Source organism: Fukomys damarensis, unplaced genomic scaffold (assembly GCF_012274545.1).
Source record: "Fukomys damarensis isolate Sample0158 unplaced genomic scaffold, DMR_v1.0_HiC HiC_scaffold_36, whole genome shotgun sequence".
NCBI classification, from domain to species: Eukaryota; Metazoa; Chordata; class Mammalia; order Rodentia; family Bathyergidae; genus Fukomys; species Fukomys damarensis.
Genome location: NW_022900948.1, coordinates 28,114,584 through 28,128,351, shown reverse-complemented (window position 1 = coordinate 28,128,351; position 13,768 = coordinate 28,114,584). Strand labels below are relative to the sequence as shown.

Sequence of the window (13,768 nt, the reverse complement as noted above, 5' to 3'; positions counted from 1 at the left end):
ATATCAGACTAAAAAGTCTTTATATATGGTGCATGTTTTGAGATATATAGTCGGGGGAAAAAAGTTTCTCCTACTATACAACAGATTCCAGATGTGTATCAAAGGGTTACCCACACCAACCATGTAATTATGCAATCCACTCTTCAGTGGTTAGTTACCAACTCGGTTTCTCCAATTTAATTCTGATGCTATTTGCAGATGGCACCACATTCTACAAGTTGAAGTCAGTCCCACAATACTGCCCCCCCACCCTCATTTCAGACACCAATCTTGGCCTCTGGAACCTCTGATACCCACAAATCAGAGTTGTCCCAAACTCCTCCTTGGGTTGGAAACATTCTAATGGCTCAAAGAACTCATAAAAGTATTTCACTGATATTTACCCATTATCACAAAGCATACAGGTGAACAGCCAGATGGGAGATGAATAGGGCAAAACACACAGGAAGAGGTTGGCAGCTTCTGAAACTGGCTAAGGCCAAGACATATTGGGATATAAATTCTTTCCATGCTCTTTCCGGGCACACCATCCTCCATTAACTTCCATGTCTGGAAGTTCTCGAACCCTGTCCTTTCGGGCTTTTCAGAATATAGACATGATCGATTTCAGGCCCTCCCCGCTTCAGAAATGGAATGCAGGGCTTAGAGTTCAAAATCTCTGAGTGCAGGTTGGTTCCCTTGGCAATCAGCCCCCACACAAGGGTTATTTAGGGACTTTCCAAAATTCAGTTGCCAGGTGCGGTGGCACACGCCTGTAATCCCAGCACTCAGAAGGCTGAGGCAGGAGGATCACTGTGAGTCGGAGACCAGCCTGTGCTACATAGTGAGACCCTGTCCTAACAAAAAAAAAAAAAAAAAAAAAAAAAAGCAGCTTACTAACAAGCTCAGGTGCATAAGAAAATAGCTCAGGAACTGTCCTGAACAAGTTTTCGAAGCCAAGGAGTAACGGGATAATTTTATTTTATTTTTTTTATTTATTTTGGTACAGGGGATCAAACTCAGGTCCTTACATTTGCAAGGCAGGCAGGAGTACCACTGAGCTAAACTCCCGGCCCTGAGATAGTGGTAATTTTAATAAAAATTATTGCTCTAGTCACTTAGGAAATTACAAGGTTACAGGAGCTGTGAGCCAGAATCTACAGAAAAAAACTAAAATATGTATTTCATAGTATCAGTGTTTCATGTTTCTCTAAAGAAAAGGTAAGAAATAAAATTTCCCTGCTATTTGAAAACAGAACAGCCAGAGATGTTTCCTATAAAAACCTTTTTTTTTTCCCTGAGTAAAATGTCCTTTCAATTCCTAGGCACACAAAAACTGATTTCCTCCATTCCATAAACCCTTGGCTTTACAATATTTACCTCGTATAATTATGAGTTTTTGTAATTTCTAATTACAAGATATATTCAGATCAAACAGCATTTCTCTTTCACCTCCATTGTCTTAGCACAATGCCTTGCTAAGTGCAATGAGAACGCATTTTTTTGAGTGAAGGCACAAGCTGGTCTCAAGAACCCACTCTGCCGGTGGGATCACCAGAAGGTTCTTAGGCAGCTTTGCTGATTAGGCAACCAGTAAATATTAAAATGGCATAATCAAAGACAAATGAAGATTAATTTAAAGAAAATGTCCTTCCTTACCAGAGGCTAGCAATCAATTCTTTATCACAGGGGGCATCCACACCATCTAATTTTGGAGAAGCACTATGTTGCACTGATAGAATTTATTCTTCCAGGAGTTCTGAGATCCGAGGAAGTAGTGTTTACCTCTGTATATTTATTTTGTGATTATGCAGCCAACTGGTGTGTCTAAAATGTGGGTTTCCTGACTCCTCTCTGATGTCACTGCAACATGGTGCTTTTCCAAAACTCAGCCCTCTGAGGCTGACGCCCCTACGGTAAAGACTTGAGCACTCTGCAAGGTGGAACAGTTTCCTTAAATTAATCCCCCAATCTTTGATTACATAACTCTAACTCTTAAATTTTAGTCTTAAGACTCCTTCTTAGTAGCAAATTCCTTTCTCTGAGGAGTTTGTTTCACACTTTGAAGAGATTCTCCCACTTCCTCCCTCCATCTATAAATCTCACCTTCTTTTTCTTCAAGTGTTTGTGTCAAATCCTCTATCAGCGTCACCACCTCCTCACTATTCTTAGGGTGCTGGGACTTTACCCAAATCCCGATCTCCCCAGGCAAAATGGTCAGGAATTGCTCGAACACTAACAGTTCTAAAATCTGTTCTTTTGTGTGAATGTCTGGTCTCAGCCACTGAATGCATAACTTCCAGAGTTGATTCAGGGCTTTCCTGGGTCCAGCCTCTTGTGAGTAACAAAACCTCCTGAACTTTTGTCTGAAAGACTCTAAGTCAGCAGTGTCTCCTCTAATGAGAGCTTCTTGGTTCCCAGAAGTATTCACTCCTGGGACCTTGGTTTGTTTGCTTGTGGCCAGAGCTGGATGGCCTGGGAAAATGGCTGTCATCTTGTTCAGGGTACTATAGCTTGCACTGTGTATCACAAGCCTTGATGCAGTCCCCTACAGATTATTTTGAGTATCAGATACAGTCCAACAAAAGGAACTAAACACAGGCAAATATCAAGGTTTCCAGGGATCCAGTTTACAGTCTTGAGCAATTCTGAAAAAGAAATATAAAATACAGATAAGTGAAACAAACTGTTAATCCTGAAATTTTTGATTTGGTTCAAACACACCCTTAGGAGGCTTAAAACAGCCCTAGCTCAACTACTTTATTAATTATAAAGATAATTTTCTTCATAGGTCAAAAGCCAAGGAGTTACGCACAGGTTAAAGATATCCTCCAGGAAGCCAGTTACTTTAGACTTATTACTGTTCATAAATCTTATCAGGAAAGGCTCACCGTTCCCAGGGATAGTCATAAATCTACTTAACTGATTACTCCTGCCCTCTCTCAAACTGCCACACATTTCCCAATATTATATCCCAAGATCCTCTCCTTGCTATCTACTCAAACTGCCTGAGGAAGGCTTCTCCAACCTGGTCTCACACTGTAGCCAAAGGATTTCTTCTGATTTGCAGGTTGATTCTGTCGTCCTTCCCCTGCTTACACTCCCTCTCTGGCCCACAGTCTCAAAGTTCAACCGCAGGGTGGCATAACCATGGAGACAGGCAGGGCTGACCTCACCTCGTGCTCTCTAACCTACCCCGGAGGACATTACAGACACAAAGAAATAGCTCCCTCTCCCCAGCCTCAATGTTATCCTATCCTTAGTACCGGAGTTACTCCCCCTCCTTGGAATGCTGCTTTCTTCCCCGTCTACTATCAAACTTTCATTCATTCTTTAAAACTTCTTTTCGGGCCAGGGATTTAGCTCAGCGGTTCGGTGGCTTGCCTTGCAAGCGCAAGGGCCCGAGTTCAATCCCCAGTACCCAAAGCAAACAAACAAAAAAACCTCTTTTCAACTGTCACCTCTTGGTCCTTTGTGCACACCCTGCCTTGTGTTGCACGCTTACATTCACTGTACAAGTGACTGAGCATCAACAATGGCCGGGCGGTCCGGAAGAGGCTCCTTTCTCACCGAGGGCCGAGCAAGGAACAATGCAGCTCGAAAAGGCCAAGGGAGAGGATGTGTGCTTCCCACTGCAATTATCATACCAATGGCAATTATCATACAGTATCCGGCACAGCGCCCGGGTGTGAGGCGCCTACTCGGCACCCAGCGCTCTTCGGGGTCCGCGTGGCTCCGCGGTGACTAAACGCACTCGGCCCCGTCTCCAGCGAACTTACAGTGGAAGCTCAGTGAAAATGTGATGCACGCACAGGTGCCCAGCCGGGGGAAGGAAGGCAGAGAGCGGATTTCGCTAAGGGGTTACAGTATTCTGGAGACACTTTTGCTGATCTGGACCAGCGAGAAAGGATGCTACTGGTTTCTGGGAGGCAAGATCTGGGGATGCTGCTAAACATCGGGCAAAGGGTCAGTTACCCCCCATCCCCCGCCCCTCCATAAACACATAAAGCGAGAAATTATCCCGCCCAACATGCGAAAACTGCCGAAGTTTGGAGCCCCCGGGCACAAGGAGGGGTGGAGGGAAGCCGGTGGCTCGGTTCTGCAGGAAAACGCCTGACTCCTCTCGGAAAAGCAGTCTCGGGGCACGGCCAGAGGGCTCGGCTGCTCTCCCACCCGCATCCGACCCAGCGGCGCCCTCCAAGCCAGTGACCAAACTAGGGTTCCGGGACAACCAATACCTGCAACCGCATCCGCAGCCAGCTCCACAGCACTGAGCTTCCAGAAGCTCGTCCGGGGGTGGGGCGGCTGCGCGCGCACGGAGCTACCGCGCCTGCGCAGAGGCTCGGAACTACGATTCCCGAGGAGCGCTCTTTCCGCTAACTCCAAGCTCTCTGCTTTCCATAGGCTCCCGCCTGTCCTGTTGCGCATGGTTAATGGGAAGCTGTTGGTGGGCTCAGCCGCAGAATTATTGCTGCGCCAGAGGCCTAGAGGCCTAGAATAGTCTCACATTTTCAGCTCTATGCGGTCACGACCATTTTCTGTAATCCAAGATGGAAAAAGCCTTTGTAGAAGTATATTAGCAATACATTCAGTGCAAGTTGTAATCAACACTGCAACTAAACAAATGTTCATCTTCTCACATACCGACCATCATGATCCAAAACCAGCCTCTATTGTGCCTCATCTGGACTTTTGAAATAGCTTCTTGGTTTCGCCTTCTCTAGTCCACTCTGTAATAGCTAGGCTAGAGAGATGTTTATAAGATATAATACAGACTAGGTCCCTCTTCAGTTTAAAATCCTGCAAAAACTTCGCATTTCCCTCAGAATAAAAATTCCAGTCTTTGCAGTGGGTCTTTAGAGTGGCCTCATGCAGTGCAAGTAATTCTGCCTAACGTCTACAGCTAGATACATTCATATAACTAGTGCCTAGACAGAGAAACAGAAGAATCATTTTACTTGTTTTCATCCCCTGGAATCTACAGTTTAGTGACTAGACTCAGATGGTATGTGCTCTTTGTGTATGGCTTCTTTCATTCAACACTATGTCTATGAAATTTAACAATGTTGCTGCACATGGTTATCAATCAGTTATCTTCATTGCTAAATAGTATTCCAATTTCACCTGTTACTTAGTTTCCTGTTTTCATAACACTTAGCCTAGCATCTATATGGAGGTGTGGAGGAAGGATATATGTATGTTTGTGTTTGTGTAAAGGGGAGGCTGTTTCCCTTCTAGAATCACTCCACTTTAAAAAAATTGAAGAGCCAAGTTCATACCTACTTCTTCCCACTTCATATTTCACAGAATAAGATTCAGCACAGGGAAGAGGCTTGCCAAAGATCACTTAGCTGATAAATTGACAGCTGACCAGCTCCAAGTAGAAGCCCTTTAGGAGGGAATACATCTACCCCCATCTCCAGAGGGAGTAGGGCAGGCTAGGAATATGACCAACAGTTGAGGGCAGATTTTTAAAAAGCTGTTGCTGTCACATGATGGTAAATGCCAAATTCTGCTTACTAGAAATATTACAGATGAAAAAGGGGCACTCCTGACTGAAGCCCTGGCTTCCCCTTATGCTGGCAGCCTTTAACATGTCTCCTCAGGATCTTGAGGACTCTTGGGTATCTAGTGTGGAGGCCCTGAAAATCTAAAGATCTGAGTTACTTCAAGGACAACAAGTCCTCATTTCTCTGGAACTTCAGGGACTCCAGGAATCTTTGAGCCATTGAGAAGCCATGATTTTCTTCCTGGGAGAATGATCATCCCCTGAGGTGGGGGGAGGGGGAATCTCCTGCTTGGCTATGTAGAGCCACAGGGAGTGGTATGTACTGGAAGAAATAGCAAACAAGGTAGCTACTAATCAATGTTAAGTACCCACTAGTGAAGAAGATGAAGACATGAGCAAAGGAGAATTCAGTAGAGTGAAGACTCCAAGAGACAGAAGAAGCACAGGTGGAGAAATTAGTTTTAAACAATCAGAGGCAAGTTCTACTTTTCCTTGTAACACAAGAAAAGAAGGCAAGGAATGAAGTAGTGCAAGGAGGTATGTAACTTGTGCTGGGAGATCATCTACTGAGACCTCAGGAGGTAGGAGAGGTAGGAGAAAGGTAGGAAGGAGAAATGGAGGTAGGAGAATGGTAGTGAAAGTAGATTAGGTTCTAAATTGCTGCTGGGGAGAATGTGAGCTGCCCAGAAAAATGAAACAATTTCCCCACAGACTTAAGGACCATTTGAGATTAGAGGATACCAATTTATGTCATTGTCTATTTGAGGGAACATTGGTTTTTCTCAAAGTAGCTCCAAAATAGGTGCAAAGAACAAGAATAGTTGGATTGATCCAGTGTGTGGGGTTTTGTAGCCTGAGTTTCACAGGAGAACAATGAGACAAGCATTTGAAGATGTATGAGCAAATATGGTTGAAGTGATAAATGATAGAATCCAATTTGGATAAGTTAGATAAAGATGAGAGTAGCTAATAAAAGAGAAGAAAGTAGGCCAGGTGCACACCTGTAATCCAGCATGTGGGAGGCTAAGGCAGGAGGATCATCATGAGTTTTGAAGCCAGCCTGGCCTACATAGTGAGTTCAAGGCCAATCTGATCTGCATAGTGAGGCCCTGTCTCAAAAAAGTAGAAAGAAAGAAAGAAAAAAGGGAGTTAAAGAATATGAAAAATCAAACTTTATTGACTAATATACTTAGAAATATACCCACCATATGACCCAGCATCACACAGCTAGCTATTTATTCATGAAAAATGTAAATACCATATGGGGATGTTTGTGACTTTTATTAAAAATGTCCCAAAACTGAGAATAATTCAAGTGCACTGGTGAGCAGATAAATTTACATTCATATAATGAAATATTAATCAGCAATAGGAAAGAAGGCAAACTAGTGATACATGTAAAATATGGGTAAATCTCAAAAGAAGTATGTTGTGAGAGAAACCAAACAGAAAATGATATAGCCTGTATGATTCCATTTATACGCCATTCTAAAAAGACAAAGATGGAATCAGACTAGTGATTGTCAAGAACTGGGAGGAGAATGAAGAGCTCAGGGAACATATTTTTGTGTGTAATGGAAATATTCTAAAGCTTGACGGTGGTGGTGGGTGCATGGCTATATTTGCCTATAAAATTGTAAACTGCATACATCTGTGCAGTAGAATTGTATACCATAGCAGTGTGAATGGTATTACAGGTGAATTATACTTCAATAGACATGAAAGAATACTGTATTCTCATGGCTTAAGTCTGGTTTGTTCCCCAAAGATTCATATGGTGGCAGCTGAGTCCTCAAGGTGATGGGGTTGAGGTAGTGAAACATTTAAGAGATAGGGCCTAGTGCAAGGTAATTTGGCCATTGTGGGCTCTGCTTTTAGAAGGAATTAGTGCTGCTCTGTGGACGGACACAAGAGAGTGGATTGTTATAAGTGAGTCTATCCCGCCAGGCGTGGTGGCGCGTGCCTGTAATCCCAGCACTCCGGAGGCTGAGGCAGGAAGATCACTGTGAGTTTGAGACCGGCAACATAGTGAGTTCCAGGTCAGTCTCAACTACCTAGTGAGACCTTGTCTCAAAAAAAAAAAGAAAAGTGAGTCTACCCCATGTGCTTTACACCCTTTTGTAAGCATTTGGTTCCCTTTCCGATTCTCCATCATGTTGCAACACAGCTAAAAGGGACTCTAACATAGGCTGAACAGATAAGGTTGCCTGATCTTGGACTTCCATTCTCCAAAACTGTGAGCTAAATAAACCCCGTTTCTTTATAAACACCCAGCTTCAAATAATTTATTATAGTATCAGAAAACAAACTAGTACATATATTTTCACATGAAGACTTGTATATAACTCTATACAGCAGCTTTATTTTTAATGATTAAAAAAACTGGAACTGTGGTTTGGGATGTAATTCAGTGATAGAGTGTTTGCTTAGCAAGGCCTACGGTTCCATCCCCAGTACTGGGAAAACAAATAAACTAACCACCTGGAACTATTTCTAATGTCCAGGAATTAGATAGTGGATAAACAATAGTGGTACATCCATACAATAAAATACTATTTAGTAACGAACAGAAGTGCGTTATCCATGCATATAACAATGTGGATGAATCTCAAAGTCAAAGAAAAAGAGGCAGGAGTGGTGTGAGCCTATAGATCCAGCTACTCAAGAGGCTGAGCTTGAGCTCAGGAGTTCAAAGACAGCCTGGGGAACATAATTAGAGCTTGTCTCAAAAAGAAACACAAAGCTCTTATCTCAAAAAGAAACAGAAAGCTCTGGCATATGCCTGCTATACTAGTACTTGGGAAGATGATGCAGGAGGATCACCCACAAGTTCAAGGCTGGCCTAGACTACATAGTGAGACCCTGTCTCAAAAAAAAAAAAAAAAGAAAAAAGAAAAAAGAAAAGAAATGGGGGAAGGGGGAGAAGAGGAAGAAGGAGTGGGAGAAAAAGAAGAGAATGTTAAATATTCCACTTATTAAAAATTTGAAGCTAAACGTGGTGGTGCATGTCTATAATCCCAGCACTGAGGAGGTTAGACAGGAGGATTATGAGCTCGAGCCCAGCGTGGACGACATGAGTTCAAGGCTGGCCTGGACTACATATCAAGACCCTGTTTCAAAAAATAAAAAACAAATTTTTAAAAGATTTAGGCTGGAAGTGTAGCTCAGTTCTATGGTAGAGTGTGTGCTTAGTGGTTAACATACCTGAGGCCCTATGTTCTATCCTAGCATCAATACAAATGAAACAAAAATATTTTTGAGAAAATATAAAAGAACCTATAGTGACAGGAAGCAAATCAGTGGTTGCCCATGAGAGGAGACAGGGAGAAATTACACAGGGGCATGAGCAAAGTTTTGGAGAAAACAAATATGTTTTTTATGTCATTGTGGTAATGGCTTCCTGGGTATACACATATGTTAGGAACTCATCATAGCAAACTCCTTAAATATATGCAATTTATTGCTAATCAGTTAAACCTAGCTCAAGCTTGAAATTTTCTATATCTCAATAAACCTGACTTTGGGGAAAGAATGCTTTGGGATAACTGAGTGAAAGTTTGAATGACAGGCTGATGGGTGGAATAAATGGTGGAAAGATTTAAGTGGTAGACGACTTGCAGGTAACAACCAAATCTAGGGTATGACCTTGAGAGAGAGCCATGGCAATGGAGTGAAGGTGAAGGGGAGTGGAGAAGAAATGTTCAAGGAGATGAAAGGCTGAAGTGTGGGATGGCTCTGGTGATGGACGTGAGTATCCAAGATGCTTAGGACTTAGAATGGACAGGAAGACTTAAACTAAATCAAACACTGGTCTGTGGCAGTATTGTGGATAGGTAAGTTAACTAGATATATTGTAGACTGAGCTGGCCCTCAAGGAGCCAACATGGAGGACAATGGAGGAGTTGATACGGAGATGTGTTCATTGAATGCCAGCATTGTAAAAGAAGAGAAACTTCTTGCGTGCTTCCTCTAGGGATGAACAGCAGTGACTGATATTCTAAATAGGTATCAATCACCTAGATGGGGGACCAAGATATTCCAGGAAGGATCCCTGATCCATCCCTGACTGAAAATCCTTGCTCATTCTGCATATGCTTGCTACTGACTTGCTTCCCCATTTGATCCCCATTCAATCAATATTACCTAAGGGACTGTACTTGTCATAATCTTGTTGGTTAATCACAGTTTTATCCCACCTCATGTCCACCTTGTGATTTCTCAATTGATCAATACTACCTAAGTGACTGTACTTGTAATCTTACTAGTTGGCTATAGTTTTGTGCCACCTTGAACCCACCTCACCTCCTGGCTTTACTCCATAAAAATCCCCTGGGGAAACAGGGTTCCAGTGAACACACTCTTGGGTCTCACTTCCATCTCTCTTAGACAGAAACTATCTTTCTCTCAATAAAAATTTCCTGCTCTTACCACTGTTTTTCCTAGAATTCATTCTTTGATTTTGGAGAATCCAAACTCACATTTTGGATATCTAGCAAGTTTGAGCGTTACATCTATTTTTCCTATATCAGCAGCACTAAGGATCAAGGATGTTCCCAGGGAACAAGGTGCAAGAGATTAGCAGTTTATACTGGAGAGGGCCACATGGGGAGAAGTATCAGATTAGGCAGAAAGTGACAGTACTGTTAAGAGAAAAGATCTTGCTAATTAAAGTTAACAGTTTATTTGAGCATAACAAAAACAAACAAAAACACAAAACAAAAACAAAAATCAAATTTGTGAATTGGGCAACCCTCAGAACCAGAAAAGTTTCAGAGAACCCCACTATAGGTAGAAAATAGAAGGAGATATGGAAACAGCTTGATGGGTTAAAGCTGTATATTTGCTTGACTTGGGCATGGTATAATCAGTTGGCTGATGTGATTGGCTGAGACTCAGCTATTTAACACAAAACTATACTTCCCAGGCTTTCAGTTTGTTTTATACTATTGTAAAATAGGTAAGCTAATTAGATATCTTGTAGGCAGTTAGACAGGGCTGGCTCTCGAGAAGCCAACATTGAGGATGGTCAAAGAGCCAACATGGAGGACAGTCAAGGAGCCAATATAGAGGACAATCAAGACATATCCACTGAAGGCCAACATTATAAAAGAAGAGAAGCTACCACAGCCTTGTGCTTCCCCTGGGGAAGAATAGCAGTGACTGATATTCAAAATAGGTATCAATCACCCAGGTGGGGGCCAAGGTCTTAACCCAGTCTTTCCAGGAAAGATCTCAGACCCACCCTAACTGAAAAATTTTGCATTCTTGCTATATAACTTGCTTCCCATTTGACCACCATTGAATCAGTATTACCTGGGTGACTATACTTGTAATCTTATTGGCTGATCATAGTTTTGTCCCACTTTGAAGCCATCTCACCTCGTGGCTTTGCTCCATAAATATCCCCAAGGGTCCCAGGCAACCTACTTTCTGGTCCTCCTTCTGTCTCTCTCTTAGAAGCTTTCTTTCTCTCCATAAATTTTTCTACTCTGAACCTCCATTGTTCCTAGAATTCATTCTTTGGTTTTAGGGAACACAAACTCATGTTTCAGATACTTAGCAGGTTTGGGCATTATATTTATTCCCCCCAGTATCATTTTGGAGATCCCACTGAGATTACTGTGTGAGTGAGGTAAGAGTTTGGTTTTGTCCCATAGGTTCTAACTGCAGTCTTGCTTTGTAGATTGTAACTCTTGTTTATAGACTCTGGACATTTGTTTCATAGATACTGCTTTTTATTCCATAATTTCTGGCCTTTTTTCAGATTTGTTTTTGTTTCAAAAGTATACTAATTTTAAATTGTATGTTTCAAATGTTTGAAAATTTTTTGCTTCTCTTATGATGTATTGCTCTTTGTTAAAATTACATTTTATTCTTGATTTGTATATGCTGCATTTGGATTTAGTTGCTTAAAATGTCGTAAAATGGGTCTCTTATGAAATCATCTCAATAAAGACAGTTCAGGCTTTTATCTGTCCCTTGTAGAATGCCAAACAGTCATTACTCTGCCAGCTAGTAATTGCCTTTAGGCCAGCTGCCACTCTCAAAGCAGAGGACAGGTTTCTCCAGTTGCCCTCTGGTGAATCCCCACTCCCAGTGACGCCAATGTCAGGTGGAACATTGACCAGATAGGCAATTGGGTCCTTTCAGAGACAGATTTCTGATTGTGTGGACTAGTGGAAACTGAGGTGACAACTGAGGGGTTATGGCCAGGGTTACTTTCTGGTGGACACCCAATCCCTCAGAAGAAACTAGCACCCAATAGCCTGTCTGTGTAATCAGAAGAAAATCTACACACCTCATCCCTATCTAGGATCTTCGGTGAGGTGAAAGGGGAACTATTTCAGTGATTATCAGATATCTTCTGTCTCAGAGTGATCTGAAGTGATTCCATTGGAACCCTTTCTTAAACCTCTGTCAAGATCTGAGCTACTGATTTCTCTAATACTAGTAAGACAGACCTCTAGAGAAATGTAAAATCTTTGATAGATTAAAAACTACCAGAACCTTTTCTCTCCCCAGACATGGTCATCATCATTTATGTGTGTAGAGGAGAAAAATGCCTTTGCTGATAGGTTATGGACTTTGGAATCTTGACTGAGGATTTACAGAATGCTGTATGATGATTTTTTGGATTTTTTATTCTGGGTATGAACATATTTTTATTTTTAAAAACTAAAAACTTCTACATTGCTCCCATGTACTCCCACCAGTACTATGTTTTCCTTGCAGCCTGTCAATATTTGACACTATCACACTTTTAGGTTTTACTCAGCAAAATGGACATGAAAGGTATTTCTATACCTTTTTAGTAACTAGTGGGATTATAATCAAGTTAAGCATTTTCCCATGTGCTCATTAGCCAGTTAGTTGGTTTCTTTTTGCATATTTAAATGGCTTCCATTTTAATTAGACTCTTTCTTTCTGCTAGTGAGTTAAAACTCCCCATAAACTTTTCTCCAACTTGCTGGGAGTTGACCTCAAAGTTAACAACCTCGGGGTAAGACCTCCTCTTCTTTCGAGGGGTCAAAGTGAGACAGCTTATAGCAACTGTTTTGTCTTACAATAAGGAAAATAGCCATCAGTGACTTGCATTTGTATTTTTACGCACTAACTAGAATAAAGGAGATTGTGGTCAGCCTTTCTCTCCCTTCATGAGTGCAGAGGAAGTTGATAAGGGTGCCGTTCCTAACCTGTGGATTGTGGCTTCAAGGAAATAAACATAAATTTAACCTGTGAGTTTCAAATATTTAGTCAATTTAAGATAGACTCGCAGCGGGCCACTGATGTGTCAAAGCCTGGGCATCCAAGGACACGAAGTCTGCCATTTGGTGCTGGCGCTTGACAGACCTTGTTCTGACCAGACTCCACCCTGCTTCGGCCCATTGGCCCCAATAGGACTTTAAAGAAATAGCCTTGTCTTGTTGTTAATAAAGATTGCTTAGGTAAATGTCTCCAGTTTCTCTGCCTGGGGCCCAAGGCAAAAATCTCTGATCTACCATCTCTAGAGATGATCTCTTTTGCAGAAAAGCTCCCTAATTTGACTGTTGACCTGTTTTCTTCTCTTTCAAGGAATTTGAAAGCAATGGTTTAAACCTCTTGGTTTGCTAACAGTACTTCTTTCTCTAAACATGACTGTTGTGGCTAAGTTAATTGTAATGTGTGCCTTGAGAGTACATACTGAATAAGGATATGAGTTCCCTGAGGAAGATAAGACCAAGGCACTGGTAGAGGGTAGACAGTCTGGTCTGGTTTTATTTCCTGGGTCTCTCACCAGATGTTAGATAATTGCCCTGGAGTGGAATAAACCTTGGGGGGTGCCCTGGGGATGCTCTAGGAGCATAGGAATCAAGCAGAGACTTACAGGATTCTGTTTTTGTTTCTCTCTTATTTCAGATGGAACTTCATATCTAAATCTCTTATTCTTTTGGACTGTATTCCTAAACATTGGAGAATGTTCGACCCTCACATACTGAAAAAGAGAAGTTTAATGTTTCTCTGCACCTGTGCAGAGCCTACTTATTCCCTAGAGCCAATATAGACTACAGAGGGAAGTACTGATTGTAACACTATTTCACAAGTAAAATCATATTATACAAAAGAGGGAAAATGGTCAGAATTGCCCCATGTTCAGATTTTTCTTTGCATTAAGAAATAATTCCTAGCCAGGGATTTAGCTCATTGGTGATGCTGCCTGCCTCACAATCGCAAGGTCCAGAATTCAACCTCCGGTACCCCCTCCCCCCACCCAAAAAGAAAGAACTCCTATCTGCATTCAAA

The 13,768-nt window shown here is 41.9% G+C and overlaps 1 protein-coding gene across 2 annotated transcripts in view; it reads right to left on the bottom strand.

Moving 5' to 3' along the window:
- Positions 1-4,535, bottom strand: part of Znf483 (zinc finger protein 483) — a 16,570-nt gene extending 12,035 nt beyond the window's left edge. Inside the window, exons 1-2 of one of the 2 annotated variants that reach the window (XM_010639335.3) lie at positions 4,218-4,535; positions 2,086-2,627 (exon numbers count right to left, since the gene is read on the bottom strand). In XM_010639335.3, the coding sequence (XP_010637637.1) occupies positions 2,086-2,473 (388 nt within the window). In that variant the 5' untranslated portion in view covers positions 2,474-2,627; positions 4,218-4,535. Of the gene's footprint in view, positions 1-2,085; positions 2,628-3,440; positions 4,172-4,217 lie in introns of those variants that run through there. The other variant, XM_010639336.3, reaches the window with a different exon arrangement.
- Positions 4,536-13,768: the final 9,233 nt, after the last annotated feature.